At 35.3% G+C, this 19,998-nt stretch overlaps 1 protein-coding gene across 3 annotated transcripts in view; it reads right to left on the bottom strand.

The window, feature by feature from the left end:
* DNM3 (dynamin 3) overlaps positions 1-19,998 on the bottom strand; it is a 484,254-nt gene that overhangs the window by 131,562 nt on the left and 332,694 nt on the right. For all 3 annotated transcript variants that reach the window (XM_012728988.1, XM_004688484.2, XM_004688483.2), the window contains exon 15: positions 13,351-13,460. In XM_012728988.1, the coding sequence (XP_012584442.1) occupies positions 13,351-13,460 (110 nt within the window). The remainder of the gene's footprint in view (positions 1-13,350; positions 13,461-19,998) is intronic.

Below are 19,998 nucleotides of genomic sequence, written 5' to 3'. Positions count from 1 at the left end.
AACACTGATTCAAAAAGATACCTGCACCCCCATGTTCATTACTGCTTTATTCACAAATGGAAAGACATGGAAACAACCCAAATGCCCAAAAATGGATGACTGGGTTAAAAAGATGTGGTACATATATACAATGGAATATTGCTCAGCAACCAAAAAAAGGAAACACATGTCTTTTGCAGCAACATGGATGGAGCTGGAAAAGATCATGTTTCGTGAAATAATTCAGAAAGAAAAGGAAAAATACCAGATGGTTTCTCTCATTGCAGGAATATAACAGAACAGGCGAGAAAATAATGATAATGATGAATAGCTATACACCAGAGACATTTTGTGGGGGTGAAGTGCGGAATGGGATCAAAACAGTGGGTGGAGGGAAATGTACTGGACTATGGTGATGGCACATGGGTGATTTGGTGATGGGAAACCCAAGGGGATTGCAACTGAGATGGAAAAATACACAAGAAATCTGTAAAAATAAACCAATATAATTTTTAAAAAGTTAAAGAAAAAAAAAACCCTGAGAAGCAGATCAAAGCATCTGGGTGTTTCTTCTTGTGCACTTTCTGGCAAATTTGCATGAAAAAATATATATGATACCATCTCGGCTTCATAGGAACTCCTTTGTCCAGGTTTAATTCTTCTCAGTGAGGCCAGATCTCTCCAGTGCCCATTCAGCTTTCACTTGCCCAGATGCTGTTTCTCTGGATCTCAATGTTCCACAATGATTTTGAGAGTAGGAGCCAGAATAAGTCCCCTCACTCTCTCCTTTCTGTCATTAGTTTGTTGTTGTTTACTCTCTTTCTGTTATGGATGTACAGAGGAGTTTTCTAGAAGTCATACTGCAAGTGATGATATTGCCACTTGGGCAATTAAAGAAAGGCAAGCATGGATCTGCTCATGGTTTCTTGAGTTTTCAAAAATGTGTGTTTTTAGGCCCTCTCTGGTGGCAGAGCGGGTTAAAGCACAGCATTAAGAAGCTTAAGCCACTTCCGCATGAGTTCCATCCCCACCTGCCCCGGAGGTGACCACATGGTGTGGCAGACCTCTCCTGATGCTCCCGCTGCTCCCCTCAGCAGTGTACTTGGTTGATCTGCCTGTTCTGTTCCCCGCTCTGTCCCTGGTGAATCCTCTCACCCTCTGCATCTCTGACCTGTACCCCAGTTCTGTATGAATAAATATTTAAAAAAAAAAAGTATGTTTTTAGAGACTGACTCATTTTTGCTCAAGTACTTCTCCTGTATTCTTAGTAGTTGATTTCACTTGCATCTGCTACCATCTTTGTATCTTCATCACAATCCAATCAATTGTTATTTAGAAATCCTAGCTTCCTCCTATCTATGTGGAAAATTACAAATGTATACATATGAGCCCTTGCCTTGCTTTGCAATTCTTTAAATTTTTAGCTATAATGTGTTGTCCCAGACACTAGAACCTTTTCTAAATAAATGAAAATATAGCTACAGTATATTTTACTTATTTTTAAGGATGGATCTTTAGCTTACAAAAAGATTTTAAGATTCATTTCTTAAAGTTTAGCTGCTGGAAAACTGCTAGAAAGACTAATATGTCAGCTATACATCAATTATATCTCAAAAACCAGGGAGAAAACCCCAATGTGTTAGAAGGTGCTCTGACTCTTACAATGAAGAAACTCAATGAAAAGAAACTCAATGCAAAGAAACAAAGCTATAAACATGGGGACAAATGAAAAATAATTCCTTTGTCTTAGATTTATAGATGTTTATAATTGTTTTATTGTCTTATACAACTGGACCATTTTCAACCACATTATTATGTCTTTAAATTATGGCCCAATATTGAGAACAACCAGTAAACTTGTAAAGAAAAAGAACTCATTAATGCAATCCCTATCAAAATTCCAAGCCATTCTTCAAGGAAACTGAGCAAACATTACTGAAATTTGTATGAAACCACAAACAATCCCAAATATCCAAAGCAAAACTGACAAAAAAGAACAATGATGGTTTTACATTCCCAGACTTCAAATTACTCCACAATGTAATAGTAATCAGAACCCTATGGTACTGGAACAAAAATAGATGCTCAGATGAATGGAACAGAATTGTGTCTAGAAAAAAAAAGTCAACTTATGACATAGGAACCAAATACACTGAAGAAAAGAAAGTTTATTTAAAAAATGGTATTGGGAAAACTGGACAGTCATAACCAGAAGAGTGAAACTAGATCACTTAATCACCCTAAACATAAAAATTAATTCAGAAGGAATTGAAATCTTGGATGTAATACTTGAAACTATAAAACACGTAGGAGAAAATATTAGTGATTTTCTCCTTGAGAGTCACCTTAAAATGACTTTGGAGAATTTACTTCAACAGCCAGGAAACCAAATAAAAAATAAACAAAAGGGACTATGTCAATTTAAAAAGCTTCTGATCAATGAAATAAACTGTCACTAAAATGTAAACATCCTACTAAATTAAAGAAGGTATCTGCACATCAGACATCGCAGAAGAGCAAATATCCAAGATCTAGAAAAACTCAATAAACATGCAAACAAAATCGAACAAAAAAAAGTGGGTAGAGGATCTTAATAGACATTTCTCTAAAGACGATGATGTCACAGGCACATGAGAAGATACCGAAATCATTTGTCATTGGGGGATACAAATCAAAACCACAATAAGATATCAACCACACTTGTGATTTCGGCTTATCTTAAAAAGTCAAGAAACAAACAAGTAAGTGATGGTAGAGTGTACAGAAAAAAGGAATCCTCATACTACTGTTGGTGGGAATGCAAACAAATTCAGCCTCTATGGAAAACATTATGGAGATTTCTCAAAATATTAAAAATAGATCTACCAAATGATCCAGCAATCCCTCTCCTAGGAATCTGTTTGAAAAATTCATAAATGCTAACTGGCTCTGAGATATGCACTCCTATGCTCATTGTAGTACTATTTGCAATTCCCAAGTTACGAAAATAACCTAAGTGTCCAAGAACATAAGCGGATTAAGAAGATGTGGTCTATATACATATTGGAATACTAGTCAGCTATTAATAAAGATAAACTTTGCCTTTTGTGATGGAACTGAAAAGGGCTATACTAAAATGATAAAAAAGAAAATGACAAATAGTGTATGGTTTAACTCATATGTATAATATAAAGAAAGAAAATAACTTAAACCAAAAAGAAATTAGAAATCTGATTGTAGAATTGAGACTTCCAATGGGACAAGGTTGGGGAGGAAAGTACAGGGGGTGAATTATGATGGAGGATTTTGGGGGGCACTGGTGGTAGCTGTGGAAAAGATTCATTTAAAGTATAGGATAAGCCAATTATTTAACAAATAAAAAATGCATCAATATGATATAAATTCCACAATGCACTAAGTTTTGGAAACTAGCACTTGTTGAGTTTTGGTGAGGTATCAAAGAAGACTTTCCACAATTATCTGAAAATGCTATTAAAATTCTTTTCCCTTTTCTAACTACATATCTGTGTGAAGCCAAATTTTCTTCATATACTTCAATGAAAATAACATATTGCAACAGATGGAAAACAGCAGATATGAGAATCCAGCTGTCTTCCATTAAGCTACACATTAAAGAGACTTCCAAAATTGTAAAAAAAATAAAAAGTCCACTCTTCTCATTGATATTTCAAAATATAGTTATTTTCCCATAAAACTTACTATTTATAGTAATATAAAATGGATTTATTACTGTTAATTTTAATGATTTAATGAATGAATTTTTAAAAACTAGTTTGCGATTTCTGACAATGGATATAGCCAGTGGTGTACTGATAAATGTTTAACAACTAACATTTTGGAAGGAAAAAAAAAGCTGTGGCCTGTAGTACCTGCCAGTTTCCATGGTATAAATACTCTTGCTATAGCCAATATCAAGCTACAGTGTGAAGTCAAAAACTCCCACTGTAATCTACACGATCCACATAAATAGAAATTCTTTGAAATCTTCAATGATTTTTAGTAGTGGGAAGGGGTCCTCAGACAAAAAAGGTTGAGAAGCTTTGGTATGGATTGGATATGGCCTATTTTTAAAATTAATCATAATCATCAAAATGCAGAATTATTTTAACTACTTCAGTGCACTGAGAGAGTAACCAAGTTACAAGCATTGATCTACTTTCTAAAGCATAACCATCTATAATATACCAATGAGTTGGGGTTAAAATCTACTAGTATAAGACATGCGACACATGCTTTGGCCTATAATCGATGTGTGAAGTAAGGTTTGGATTGAACAAACACACTAAATGCCAAGGAAGATAGATACTGTGTTTGAGTAGTTAAAACTACTCTGGAATTGTTCTTCCTTTATAGGATAATATTTCCTTCAGATTGTAAGTATCATAGGGAATTTCAAAATTAGAAAAGAAAAGGAAAGGAAAAAGCTCACTTCATCAGACACTGCAAATATTTTCTCTATGAAAACATGCATCTGCTCAGAGTTAGATTCAGAGTGTGACTAACATTTTCTACCAAGGCTTGTGCCATGTCAGTTCCCTGCACTCAGGCTGTGTGTGTTAATTAAAATTAATTACACATGCCAGGGAATAGTTTCCCTCTGAATGCAGCAAATAGAAGCTGAATAACATAATTTATATGCAAGGTATATAATTAAAACCTTCACCATATTTTCTCTCAGCAGGTATAGTTACTAAGGACATTCTTTATGGGTAAGTTGGTTCCACAGTAAAGCAATAGAGGAAAAATAAAAATATATGACACATGCAATGTTAGGTCATAAAGATTCCTGATTTTGTAAATTGATATTGTAAAAAGTCAGGCTTATAACTAATATTATTCAGTGCATGATTTGAGGGAGCTTAGTGATCTTCACATAGTACTTACCCATAAGTTCCTTTGATTACAGGCTTTTATTTTTCAAACTCAGGAACTCCCTGCCAAGGTGTTACTGTTTCAGTAAAGAGGCAGGATAGTATCTGACAACTCAGGTAATAATGGAAAAGACTGTGTTTACCAGACTGCCCTGGGTGACTTGCTTAACATAACTGCATTTAAAAAGCTACAGATTTTAATAATAACTCTCTTTGGACTTTTTCCTCTTTATTCATGTTCTATTGATTCAAGTTTTTCCATATACATACTGTGGACTATTCTACAACATTCTACAGGTCATCTCTAAAAGCCTGATTATTCCAATAGTCAGCAAAACATGCCCTTAGTTTAGTTTGATTTGTTCTTGGGAGGCCTCTAAGTTTGCCAGAGAAATTTAGGTGTTTAGAAATTTCCTGCAGGCTAGACTCAGCTAGGGAAATTTTCACACTCCAGCTAATTCATTTCTTAAGCTCCCCCAGAGGTTGTTGAAATACCTGTATACTTGGCAATCTCCTTCTTGCCCTCAGTTGGGGTAACCATGCCACCACCAAATCATCTGCACACTTCATAAACTCACTATGACTCTGTTCTTAACATAAATAACCAGAATGTAAATACCTTCATTAAAACAAAAGCCTCAGATAAGATCAGTTTGATACCTTAGTTCAGTTGTTAAGCATAACTAGCCTCCTTCTAAAAGAAAAGCTATTTTTTTCCTACAAATACTGGCAATACAATCTTATTTACAAGCAACCTCAAGTTTAATGACAGGGGTTTGTTTGTACCATTCTCTTTTAATGATGATCTAGCAGACCTTCTCTTGCAAATTCACCACACCAGCGTCTCATTTAAGGAAAGTCTCTGACAAGCCAGCACACACATTTCTGCTATATGTTTGCTACTAGCGAGTGCTTCCCGATCATTAATGAGCACAGCTGGGAACGTTTTATGGTTCCCCAAATGGAGGCACACGTCTATCCCAAACCCTAAAGTTTGTCTGAGAGGAGTGGGGGGGAGGGGTTTGCCCATGAGCAAATAGTTGTTCCCGGAAGTAGGTAGGGAATGGGCAATATGTTTGTTCTGAAATCCTAGAAGAAAAGTAAACTTGCTGTGAAGGGCATAATTTCTTTTTGTTCTTGTACTTTACACAGTCGTGTTACGCTCATTCATCAAGACAATCCTTGGATGCAAACCTCCTGAACATGAATGCCTCAAACACTGACCAAAATCCCTGCATGGGATCAACTCCAGTCTAATAACTTAAGATTCAACTCCAGTCTGAGTCTGTGGAAGAAAGGAACTAACTGAATCTTAAATTGCTGATTCTACTCTAGCATTCCCTTTGAAACAATCAAAGACTCCCATAGAGCATAAGGCCTAATTCCCCTAGAAAAATGGATATGGATGACTCACAGGTGTTTTAAGCATGAAAAATTTCACCAAAGCTTTCTAATGACATTTGAAAGAGCTGAAAAGCACCAACTTGCTATTTTTCTCCCTCAGAGGAGGCAGAAACAGTCATTCAAGTGGGGCATCTACTCCTATTTCATCTCAGAGTTTAATTTGAAAACCAATAAGAGTAGAATTTAAATTGATTGCTTCAAGCCACAGACATTTCATACCCAAGCAATTATTCTGGCTTTCATGAGACTGTATCTTAGCTGTGAAATCAATTATTACAGACTTAGTTCACAAAAATATTACCAAATCATATTTGATTTCTGTCTTCATGAGGTTGATAAATAAGTCGATTGAGCAGGCTATTTTGGTCCTCCAATACATCTCTCTTCAGGCTCCCCTTTGAAAAGATTTTCACCCCTCCTTTGTGTTATACCTAGGATTTCCTAAACACTCATAAAGGGAGAGATGCTGTAGTGAGAATTGGGAAACTATTGGATACACAGGATCAGAACCATGTGATGACAAATATCTTTGCAATGAGAGACTAGAACAAAGGAAGAGCGCAGACTCAAAAACATTGTTCTCTGATTCAAAGATTTGTATTTAACAGCTTTCAACGATATAAAATGTCCTTTTATTGATTTGCTAAATGTGTACTCCTATCCAACTTCTCACTAAGGCAAGCACAGTGGTTATCTTTCAGATTTATAGAAGGAAATAAAACATTACTGTCATATTGTACTTGACAATCAATAACTCTGCAAAAGTCTTCAAATTTCTGCCTGACCCATGTGAATTTAATAGTTCCAGAAGAAGCAAGAAGGACCTAAAACTTATGAGCTGAGAAGTAAAAGCCTGTCTTCTGGTTTTCTACCTCCCTAACTGTCAAGTTTTTATAGTTAACAAAAAACGTGAAATTTGTTGATATTTTGGTGAAGCTAATGAAGTGAGGATTTGGAAAGCTAAATGTAGATAGTTACAAAATACTTTTGAATAACAAAGCAAAATTTTGAGAACTCTGGCACAATTTACAATAAAACATCTGTATTTTTTTTTCCTTAAAGGACAGTGCCATGGGCTTTTGTTTTATATAATTCAGTTTTATAGTTTGTATATATCTGAAATTCTGGGTTTTAATTTTTTAAATGAAGGATTTATTTATGTGCTAAAGTCATCTCCTCTAAGAGTTTTCCTCTAGATCTTCATTGTTAGTCTACCTATAGAATGTTTTTTTTATTAGTAATTGGTATTACATATATTTTCTCTATAAAACAGAGGGGAAATGTTTAATATCCACCACTCACTCACTCATTCATTCATCCATGTTCTTGAACATTCTCAATTATAGGCACTGAAAATAAAGTAATAAATAAGGTAAACACAGCCTCCTTCATGGAAATTCCAGCAGTGGAGATATAATGAGGACATGATTAGGTTTTAATTCATTAATTAATTTACCATTATGTTAAAAGCATAAAAAACTACAAGGTGTTAAAATTCCATTCCTTTACTTAAACACACCAATTGAGAGTTGCTCACAGCAAAACTACTGACACTTGATTCATACCAGTTGCTTACATGCTCGTCTGGGCAGTACCTCAGATGTCACGTGGGAAAAACATGTCCTCCATATCATGCCTCAAGTTACAGAAAGGGAACACTGAGCTAGGTTAGTTATTGGGAGTGGTAAAGTAGTTCTACTCTCACCCACACCTTTTCCCAAACAGCCCTAGGTGGAATGATGACCAGCCCACATTCCATGGGAAAATTACATGACACACATTTCATTACTCAGCTTAGATGGAAAGACTGGTTACTAACTGAATCTTCATCTAACAGAGAAAAGTCTCCTTGAATCAGAGTATTCCTAAGACAAAATAATGCTCACTTAGTATTCTGTGAAGCAAGCAGAAATGTATTAGATATTCTTTTGATAATAGTGGGGTAAAATGAAATAATACAACTTAGGGTATCAAATTTATGTTTCATACACAAACTAAACTGCATTGTATTCCTAACACAATATTTCATTTCCCAGTAAAAAATGCCACTTGATATTACTATACTGAATTTACAATATATGCTAGCTCTACCATCCCTATTGATGGAATAGATCTTTTAATAAAGATCTGACACTCCGCAACATCCACCTAAGACATGACCTTTTAGACAGACATTCCATATACCTTTTACCCAGCATATTTGTTTAATTAAGCACTTTTCCAAACAACTTAAACTCTAAGCATGTCTTAATATAGAAACATAGCTATAAAGGTATATAAATGGAAAACCTGACTCTAATTCCTTTCCAGCTAACAAGTGGAAAAATATACCACTCAACAATGAGAATAAAGAGCCATTCTTTTCAGAACACCTAAAGAGCTCACACAAGCTATAATGCAGTATTATTTGACATTTATTGAGTGTCAGCAATGTGCTGGGGTCTAAGTGGAGCAGGGAAACATCCTAAAAATCACTTTCTGTAGGAAAAGGGGGGAGGAGGTGAATTGGAACACTTGGTAATGTTGATAAGCCATATCCTGAATTGCTGCTACAAAGCAGCGTCAAAGAAAGAATGCTTTATTTTAAAAGAAAACAGAGCAGGACAACCCCAAGAGGTGCTCAGAAAATAGCATGCGGCTGCTCTACATCCCCCCCTGGACAGACACAGATCTCCGCTGGCTACAGAGCTGACATACCTTGGACCAAATGGGCCTTAGCATGACCTTAAAAGTGAAGGCCTGCCTGGGGAGAGCAAAGACCAGCACAGTGAGGCCATTATCTAGATGTGCTCTTACCAGAGAAAACACGGCATTTCTAAGAAAATCAAATGGAACAAAAACCCTGCCACAAAGAAGTTCAGGATTTTCAGCATGGTTTTCAATGCCATGAATATGAGGGTAAAGTAGTCAATTTATCAGTTTCTCCACAAATGTGGGGTGCCCACTTTGAAAAGCCAGGAGAGGGACCAGGGATGCATATTCTTACCTGTTGGATTTTCAGGTCAAATCAGGCTAGGTGTGAAATTCACCCTCCTCAAGTGCTGAAGTCACTGCAACTAGTAACAATTCCTTCCATTTATAAAAGTCTTAGCACTAAAACACTGTTTAGAATGGCTCAAAACTCTGGCCACTAGACTCATAAAGATCATATTAACTCACCAGGACACTGAAGGCCTTTTAAAGAAGGATGTTAAATGTATCAGTTCCCACACACCTGATGATTGGGGACCACAGAGCAACTGCTTTAAATTTTATAGTGGAAAGTTGAAATATAGCAACCAAATGAGCTCTTAGGAATAATGCTCGATACAAGTAGCAACGATTAATATGGTTTTTCAACAACAGGGTACAGAGGTCAGTACCATATCCGGCTTTGCCAATGAGGTTAAGAGTGCCACAAAAATTCATTAAGACTTACCAGTAAACTAAAATACTTATAAGGAAGTTAAAAATCTCTCCGTTGTTGTTCTTTTAGGAACATTTTCAATTAAAATGATAAATGGAATTCTCATTCCATAGTTAATATCCCAACTATCCCACCAGGAAGCAGCCTGGATTAGGAGTCCTCAGACCTGGATTCCAGCTCCAGGTGGACCATTAACGTGTCTGTGACATGGGGAAGGCATTTTAGTATTCAGATGTCCACTCCTTAAACTGTGAGGTGAAGAGGACATGTATGAGTGCCACCCCAGTCTTCATACAAGAGTTCTTAGTCCCAAGCTAATATATCTCACATAGGTCTGCTGAATAAATCAATAAATCGATTCAAAATATTACAGTTGAAAACAGGGATGCAAAATACAAACCAATAGAAACATTTAGAAAATCTCTTCTAAATTAACCAAAGATAAACCCATAGAAATGAAAGAACACTTAATTTCTTGTAAGGTCATATCTCAGAGAAAAACTAGAAACATAACTTCAAAATCATTTTCAATGGTGAAAAGACATTTAAGTGCATTGATAGAATTATGCTAAGCATATGGTCTTTGGGAGTTTTCTTCCTACATGCAGTATTAAAATATACAAATTCACTGGGAAGTCCAATTCAATAAAACCTCTGGAAACAAAAAGCCTTTTTTTTTTTTAATTAGGGCCCATCCTACCTTCCAGAAGAGAAAGACAACAGAGTAAACAACACTTCCTACTCATTTGAGTTGCTCAATACAATTTCTGTTTGCTATATTACTTTCCCTTTTCTTTCCATCAATTCCTGACAATATCCTTGCCAGTCACCTTTTATTATGCCAGTCACCTTCTATGATGTCTACTATTCCTTGAAGTTAAACCCTATGTAGTAACTATCATAGAAGCTGGTTAAATATTTATCTTACACACTAAAATCTATTTGTCTCCTGTGTGGTATCTGTTCAGTCAGACTACCTTGTTTCCTTATTTATCTCTTTATTGATTTTTTAAATTTTCTGTGTTAAAGTTAGTAGAAAATGAATGTTGCCTGACACTCACTGGTGGTTATATGCCATACAAAACAAGGTCACATCTAGCAACCTAGCATATCATGTAGAGAGCAATGTGGATATGCAGGAGTCATAATTCAGAAATGCACAACAAATATTTTAGAATTCAAATAACTGAATAAACATTTGCTTATTGAAAAACTAAATGGCTTATTGAAAAACTAAATGAAAAACCAGGGGAACTTAGGGCTTTTTCATTCTTAATCATTTGTAAGATATTCGTATCTGTAAACAGAGAATCTCAAGGTGGTTTCTCTGGTTCACTTTACCATAATTCTCACTTCTGGGAGGAAGTCAGGAACATAGTTCTGTGTCTTTACAATCTAGTGGTAATAAAAGATCACTTAATTTCAACCAAAATGTCAGAATGGAAACTTTAAAATTCTTTCCTACAAGACATCTAGAATTGTTTAAAAAATATTACTTTAAATTCCTAAATTCTCTTTGAAATGGAGGAATCATTAAGAGCCCCCTTACCCAAAATAGACAAAATGAAGTACACCTTTTGTAACTTTTGCCACTGGTATCAGTTTTAGTAACCATAAGACTAGGATTTTTGGCCACAAAAAGTAAGAAATGAGACTTTGGTATTTATGTGAGAACCAGGATTGTCTAAACACCAAAAAATAAGATGGAATGGAGGAACAAATATGTTCACTAGAAAAGAAAGATACAGACTGTCATTTTGGCTTGGTCACAGATAAAAAGGGCATTAGTGAATTAGAAGACAGAATTGAAGAAATAATCCAAAATGAGGCAGAAAGAAATACAAAGTAGAGGGCTATGCATATGAAGAATAGGGTAAATGGTCTAGTAAATGCCTAATAGGAATTCCAGAAGGAAAAACTAGAAAGAAATGAAAAGTGACAAAAATCATATTGATAAGGGTGTAATTTTGCAGGATTTATAAAAATCACAAACCCTTGGTTTTGGAAACACAGTGAATCCCAAGCAAGAAATAGGAAGCAAATCATATACGTAAACACATCACATTGAAACTTGAAAGACAAAAGGGATCTTATACTTAACAGGTGAGGAAATACAGATTAGCTACAAAAAGTAGTAGTAATTAGATGGACAACTGATTTCTCCAAGCAGAACTAAAGTCAGGCTACAGACGAACAGTAGAACATTTAAAGTAATAAGATACAGCTATCAATATCCAGCTGAAAAAGAGTAACTAGTCACAAAAAGGATCAAAAGGGGGTGGTATTCACATCTGTCACTCTGCATTCGGGCAAGGGGGCTGTGCATGTTCCTAAGGTTCCTTTAGGATCTGCCCACTTCTACCCTGCTCAGAAGAAGGTATTAACAGTATTCAGCCTGACCCCATTACCAGAACACAAAATCACTCTCTCCAGGAAACCTTATTTTCCTTGTCATTTTCAGTATTTTTCTCTACAAGTTACTCTCAAAAATACTACATCCTTTTTTCTTTTAAGTCCCATTTCACCATTTGGTAAGGAGTTGTATTTCATTTTCTTTCTTTTTGACTCTACATGCCTTGCTCTTGTGGTTTTATTAAGTATTTTGTATAATGAGTCACTCTGAGCAACTGAATGGGAAAATAGGAGAAAGGCTTCTTTTGCTATTTTGATTCATTGTGTGACTGACCCTGGGCCAGTCACTGAACATGATAAGGGAACTTCATTCATTGCTAAATAAAGAAAAGTGAACTGGAGAGATAGGTTCAAATTAGATCCCAGCAGCTAGTGATTCCATCTTTGCAAAACTGAATCAAAGCAATTAATTAGCTTTTCCTAGAACATTTCTATTTGGTTTTCCAAACCTTTCACTATCCTTTCCTAGTTGTACATCCCATCCTGTTACTTGTCCATTTGTTTAACTTTCCTGCTTAGTTTCATTGAACACTCATTGTCCTTCACAATAATCAGCTCCAACTAAAATTTTGTTGTTGGAAAACAGACAAGCAAAAGGATAAAGCAAAACTACTACAAATGGGAGGGAAAATACATTTAGATGCAGAATTCTGAATTCAGATTTATACTCTTTCATGTACCAGTTCTGTGATATTCCAACAGTTAACAACTCTAAGCTACAGTCTCTAATTTATAACCACTCTGTTCTTTTCACATCATGGGAAATTGTTACCAAAACCAGATAATGAAAGTAGACAATGCTGTGAAGAACTGTAAAGTAATATATATTTATATTTATATTCACATTAGCTGAATAACTCTATTCACTGATGTATGAAAAAATTCTATTCACTGATGTATGAATTTAGTATGATATATATTTAAATTATATACAGTCATGTTAAACACTATTAAAATTGTTATATGAAATTATTATATCTAATTTGTCAGTATTAACTATGCAGGAGAAGAAAAACTTCATAGCAGCAAAATGTTTAAGAATGGAAACAGCATTATCTTGAGGATTGCTGAAAAGCAGGGAAAACCCTAATGTTGATTTTTCTTATTCTAAATCTTTATCTTTTGAATCCATAACCCTTGGTGGAAGCTAAAAATACACAATAAAGGAAAACAGGAGTTAACAGATTTCAAGGGGGTTATCAAATATAATATCTGAATCAAGCAAAAGAAATTCAAGGGAAAGACAATCTGAAGACAGATGCTGCATAATTTTCTTACCTTTGTTCTGTGTTAAAGAGTGCAAAGATGTGCTTGCTAGACATAAAGCTCTTTTCCACATCCCGAACTTTCAGGTTATCCAAAGGGAGCATATACTTCTTTTCTTTTTCCTAGAGAGAGATAGACAATTGGCTTTAATAAAAAAAAATCTTGAAGCATGCCAAAGGAAACACATCACCTGAGTTGGCTGACATCTGATTATAATATTTTGATGCTATCACACACTATTTTGATATGAGCCACCAAGTTATCTGACAAAGGAGCCTCCAGCAATCCTCAACACGTGGCTGAGAGGGTGAGGGGAGGGAAAGTGTACAGGAAGGAAGGGTTCAGCGATGGAGAAAACACATGGTCCTCTAGCCTTTCTTCCTCATGTGGGTCCCCTTAGATGTTTTAAAATGTTAGTTTGATATTAAGAATTTAACCATCTGTTAATATTTAACAAAAATGTTCTGGTCCTAATTCAATGAGAAATGCCAGATGGATTTCATTTCATATTTTATTTGCAGCCTAAGCAGTTTTGATAGCCAGTGCTGGCAGGGGACTGGAAGCACAAGGACCCCAGTATGAAATACCCCCTATAAACTATGATACAACACAGAAAATACTTCCTTCACTAGGGTGTAGACTAAAATGGAGGACCCAGGAAAAAAGACAATTCCCTAAAACAGTTTAGAAAAGAAAAAAAAAGAATCCATGAGAAGTGATCTTTACTAGAATACATTTTCTTTTAAAGTGAACCATTCTTTAGGAAGAAAATGGACATTGGAGAGGGAAGGTCTACAAATGGGATCAAACTGGTATTAATAGAACATGCCAGATGCCAAAGAATTATTAGGAACATTTACCTTTAGGGAATGAGCAGGAGCAGTATCATATGTATCAATGTTGACAGTCAGCATAACAGAAAAGAGTCAAACACTCAGTTTAAGAGACTTAGCTTCTATGACCAGTAGAGTCCTTGCTAAACAGTCATTCACTGAATGGTCTCGGACACTATCTCCAATGTTAATGCTGAGAAAAAGCAGTATTAGCTTCCAGAGGAGGGGAACTTGGAGACTTTGCGGCAACTTTTAATAAGCAGCTACTAATGCCTAAATATATACCAGCGAGGTACGTTATACATAAGCCTTTTGTTCCTGCCACTTACAGCATTAATAAGAATTTGTGACTGGGTTTACCCCATGGAGCACAACTTTTCAGCTGTCTGTGGGGCCGTGTTACCTGTCGACACCATAGATTGCTAAGCTCTTGCAGGGAGAATCACTGTCTTTGCTACTCCTTTTATTTTTACTTATTTATTTTTGGTGAGGAGACAGTTTTATTTATTTTAGTTTTATCCCATTTTACACTCTTGTGGTATTTTGATAGTACAGGATTCCCCCCACCCCCAAGGGTAGTCGCCCCAGCTCTCCGACTACCAAAGCACCCACAGTCCATTGTTCTTCTCCCTCCACAATGATCTTCCTCAGCCTCACTTGATGCCTCAGCTTTCAAGGGTTAGCTTTAATGTTTGGTTTTGACTGACCCTTTGTTTGATTTCTCTATATTCCACATATACATGACACCAGTCAGTATTTTTCTTTCTCCTGTTGTGAGTTTGCCATGCTTTACTCCTAAATTAATCATGGAATATTTGGGCCCAGCACAGTAGAATAGAGTGGAGAGAGATAAATGACTAAAGAAGCTGAAGGAAGTTCTTGGAGAATAAAGTGGCTATCCTAATAGCTAATATCCTCAAAGAAATTTAATGGGAGTGGGAGAACCCTACAAATAAACATGAGAAGAAGGCACTGTGAGAAGATCCTGAGATTTCTTGTACAAAAATTTATCATATTTTAGCAAACCCAAGGATATCTTAAATAGTAAAATACTAAATGTAAGTAAGTTGAGTCAAACTTCTCTGAAACACTTGTCAGACATTTTAGGATGGGATTCTAAGAAGCTTGATCTGAGACTGAATGAAGAGTTATCCAATATACAATCAAATGAAAATGCTTGAGAACAGGGAACATTTTTTTTTTGGATGTTTTTCAATGCCCTAAATTTAAGCAGCTGGATTTTTTAAAATGCACCATCTATTCAACCTTTTGAAATGATGGATTTGCCTTTTAATGGGAAATCTGCATTTCATTGTAAAGATGGAACACAATGTCCTTGGCGTGCTTTCTATAGAAGTAGGCTCCCTTTTGTACTGCATTCTTTAGCATATAGTGAAGATTGAAAATCCAGCAAGTTTACGTCAGATATTAAATACTGGAGAAACACACACAGATGCAGACAAGGGAACATGAAAAATGTAACTTTATTTCCAAACTTCTAAGTGTCATTTCTCCAAGATTTTTGAGAACATATTGCTCAATTACTTTATAATCAAGAGTTTGTCAAACTGACAAAGGAAAAAGAAAAAGAAGATTGAGACTGATTTGTTTAATTAAAGTTGTAAGGCAAATGGAGGATTAACTCAGACAGCCATCCTAAGTAATGAAATAGCATGGATATTCTTACAATTCTTTGTGTTTCTGGGAAAGAACGATGTCCTGCTAAAAAATCATTTTGAATACGAAATAGTTTTTTAAAAGGAACAGTAGAAGAGAAAGAATATACAGAATTATGTTTCCAAAAAAGTGGAATGCTAAAGTATCCTTTAGCTTAAAGGAGATATTTACTATGTCATCTTTATAATTTCATTAATCTGTCTCATAGTAACTACCAGCCAAAGGTGACTGCAGATCATCGCAATATAGCTAGATTAGGTTGTTTTCTAAATGCTAATGTTATCAAATTACACAAACTCAGTATGAGACAAAGAAAGCAAACCATTTCATTAATACTTTGTTGATAACATGTTGAAATAATATTTTTATAATTTATGATTTTTTTTGATTATGGTTTTTTTATGATATCAAGGTAAAGCAAGTATTATTGAATACAAATGTTTTGTCCCAACTTCTGTGACTGGCTTCAAGAAAGAAAGATGGGAGGCAGAAAGGCTGAGCAAGCAGAGTTTATTGCTCCTGGACAGCAGCTGACAAAGAGCCCCTCGGCTGGGGGTCTGCAGCTACAGCCAACCCAATAAGGGGGAAAGGGTCTTTTATATAGAGTCTAGGTCCACATTCCAAAGGGGTGACTCATTGCTGTGTCCCCTGATGCTAGGCCTAGTTCCTCCCACCTGTATCTCCCGGATGCTTGGCCCATTGATTATCAGTTTGTTATCACCTTCAGCTAGTCCCATCCCGGATGCAAGGTCAGTTTATTACCACCTTATCAAGCCTGGATGCAAGGCTCAATTCTTTCAGTCCTTGTCAGTAAATCTTTGGTCACTCCCAACAATAATTTCACCTGTTTATCTTTACCTTTCTGAATGTCACCATTTAAAATGATACATTGGAACTCACATTAAATTTCCATTAACAGAGCTGATCCCCAAGTGCTTTTTACTGCTTTCCTTCCTCCAATTTATCCAAATTTTCTCTTCTGACTTCTCGATTTCTGCCATCTGGTCTATTTTTCATTCTCCTGTAACCCAAACTGAAGCCTCACTATCATTTCTGATACACTGCCTACCATCACCTCCTTTTTTACACCAAGACTATGCTGCACTGTGTTTGAGGTATTTAAAAGAGATCCCTTGTTTGACATCCCCACTACATTAAACCAGGTCCCACACATCTCACAGTATGAGTCAATACATGGCCTCCTATCCAAGTCTTTTCCTTTACTAGACTTTTCAATTCATTATGGTCCTTTAATACTTTTTTAGTTTTCTATTAATTTTGGAATAAAATCTAAATTTCATAACATGATATTGAAGCACACCTACAAATCAACTTATTCTAATTTGTCAAGATTGCCTTTCCTCCTTCATAAGAATTCCCATATCTTTGAGGGAGAGTGTAGAGAAAACAAAAAAGGAATCAGGGAAAAAAAGATAACTATAATAAAGTTAAAATCAAAATCACCAGGCAACTATAGATCAGAGACATTCTGTAGGGAGGAGGAGAGAGAAAGACCAGGACAGGAGTGGGAAGAGCACAAGGGACCATAGTCATGGTGCACAGGTGAATGGGTGATTGGAATTTCACAGGTGAACGGGTGATGGGAATTTCACAGGGAAACTATACATTGTAGCAAAATGAAGGATGATATAATGAATATATGTAAAAAATTTTAAAACTCACACACAAAGAATTCCCATAACAACCAAATACATCTTTACTGTAAGTTTTCTTCCAACCTAAAGTAACCTTTCAATCTCTCCCAAACATTTCAGTGCTATTTAGAATCCAACTGCTCTATGCAAAAAGTTTTCCCAAAGTTTCTGTCACTATCCCATCTCTCTCCATTCATATAATAGATAGTTTATTCTACTCATTTTGAATTATACATTGTATAAAACATCCTCATCATTCAAAAATTTCTGTGGAAGTTGTTCACTGGCATCTCAGACTGAAATGTTCAGTCAATACTACTGTTCAATTAGGTTACATTTGTAAAGAAAAACAAAAAAGCACAGAGTATTTTTTGTAATATTTGTAAATTAATAAGAAATAAAGTTTGGTATTTTAAACATTCTACCTTGATAGACATTTGGGAGGAGGCATTTGTAAAATTCTAGAGAAAAAATTATTTAAATGGAGATTCAGAAATAAACTTAATATTTTAAAAAGTTTTAAAGACTGATTTCACTACTTTGACATCTTTTCTTCATGTTTAAACATGGCACCTTTTCTTTCTTCAATACAGGACAGTTACTAGCACTATTTCTATGGAAGGCGTCCAGGGATTATTTGTTCAAAGAGAGAGGAAACATGAGAAAGTGAGTGATTTGTTTTCTTTTTTCTGCAAGAAGTAGACAAGAGTTAGAAAAGGAGAAAAAGGGTAGGTCAAAAAATGGCATCTAATGTTTTACCGTGTGGTCTGAGATGGGAGTAACAGAAGAGTGAGTAATAAAAAGCAGTAGAATCAAAGTAGAAGGAGATGGGAGCTATGAGATGATCAAAGTATGTTGTCACTGACCTTGGAGAGAAACAAAAGGATAAATGAGCCTAGTGTACAGTCAGAAGTGCCTGTGAGGGTCTCTACCTGGTCTCTATCATCAATATACTGTGACTGCTGGAAGGAACTGTACACTGGGTGTGGAAAGCCTTGGGTGTGGGAGGACTGCAAAAGATGTATACATCTGGAAATTTATCTGGAGCAAGCTTTATAACTTGAGGAACATTTGAGCAGTGTTGAGTTAATGAATAGATTTAATTCTTTTTTGTGTGCACACCTTTTCTCACAATTAAGGCAACAAAATCTTCAAAGATAAGGCCAAGAATTCTTCCGTACTTTTGTATAATACCTAGAATAGTGCTGGTCATTGAAATTCACAAAGCATACATTATAAAGTCTGTTCAAATGATTTAAGAGTTTCTGATAGCTGAAGATATTTGAGAATCAATCTCTTTGAAAAGATTAAAATGCTCAACTGATTGACATAGCTTTTAATCATCATCAGTCAGAGTTTACATTAATTAGCACATTTATTTCTGTCTCTGCTGTTTGTGTTGCTTTACTCATTAGGAATGTCTTCTTCCCTCCAAAAATGTAAAATATTAGTGGGCTTGAAATTTATGTCAGTTGCCAACTCTTCCATTCAACCTCCCCTGATTATAGCATATAATAGAACTCTTTCATAGCTCTCAACTTTTTCAGTTTTCATCATAGGCTATGTTGGATGGCATTTCTTATTTATGTTCATCTTGCCTCTTAAAGTATATTTCTAGCTCCTTGAGGGCAAGAACACAAAATAATTCTGTTGTGTTTACTCCTGCAATTTAACACATTGTTACATATACAGATGTTGGTAACTAACATTTGACTGTTGGTGATGCATCACAGATAAAATTTCAAGATGGAGGAATTGTACTATTAAGTTGTACCCTTTCCATTTTACTCTTATGTCTACCTATATTACTATGTCAAAAATTATCTAATTAAGTATTACATAAAAGCTCATTTTTGATGTCTCAAATACCGATTTTTGAATGAATTTTATAACTTTCTGAAAGGCATCATAGTTTTTCAAATGAAATTCTGCTAACAAAAACTAATGTACTTTTTTGATTAATATAAACCTCATAGCTTAAGCATATATCAATAAGTATAGTATATCAATAAGTAAACTGTGCCAATCTAACAAAAATCAAAACAAAAACAAAACCAGCAAATATACTTCTTTATGAGGTAATTACCCATTAAAATATTTTTATGATAAAGTATAGAATAGAAAAAATAAAGAAAATATATATTAAAAATCAGTAGTGCTACCAAAATATCTTTAAAATACATAACAAAGGCACTAAGTTGATTTTTTAAAATATGATTGTGACATTGTGATTTACAGGAAACATATATCACCATTCAGATGACCAAAACACAATTTTCATGTATGTTTTGAGCTTAGTTCCAAGCTCTCAAGTTCACAGCTCTCAAAGCCCTTCAAATGTTTTGAGTGAGAAAAACGAGAGAAGCAACTATTGCCATATTTGTCCCTTGTCACTAATTTCTGAAATTCCTTCAGAACCACTAAGGTGAAATGGATGATCTTTTAGTCAACAAACATCATTCAAACATACCTGAGCTTATGTTATGAGGTGACTG

This window comes from Condylura cristata, unplaced genomic scaffold (assembly GCF_000260355.1).
Source record: "Condylura cristata isolate star-nosed mole 26May11 unplaced genomic scaffold, ConCri1.0 scaffold00024, whole genome shotgun sequence".
In the NCBI taxonomy this organism is placed as follows: Eukaryota; Metazoa; Chordata; class Mammalia; order Eulipotyphla; family Talpidae; genus Condylura; species Condylura cristata.
This window is presented reverse-complemented; position numbering and strand designations above follow the sequence as displayed.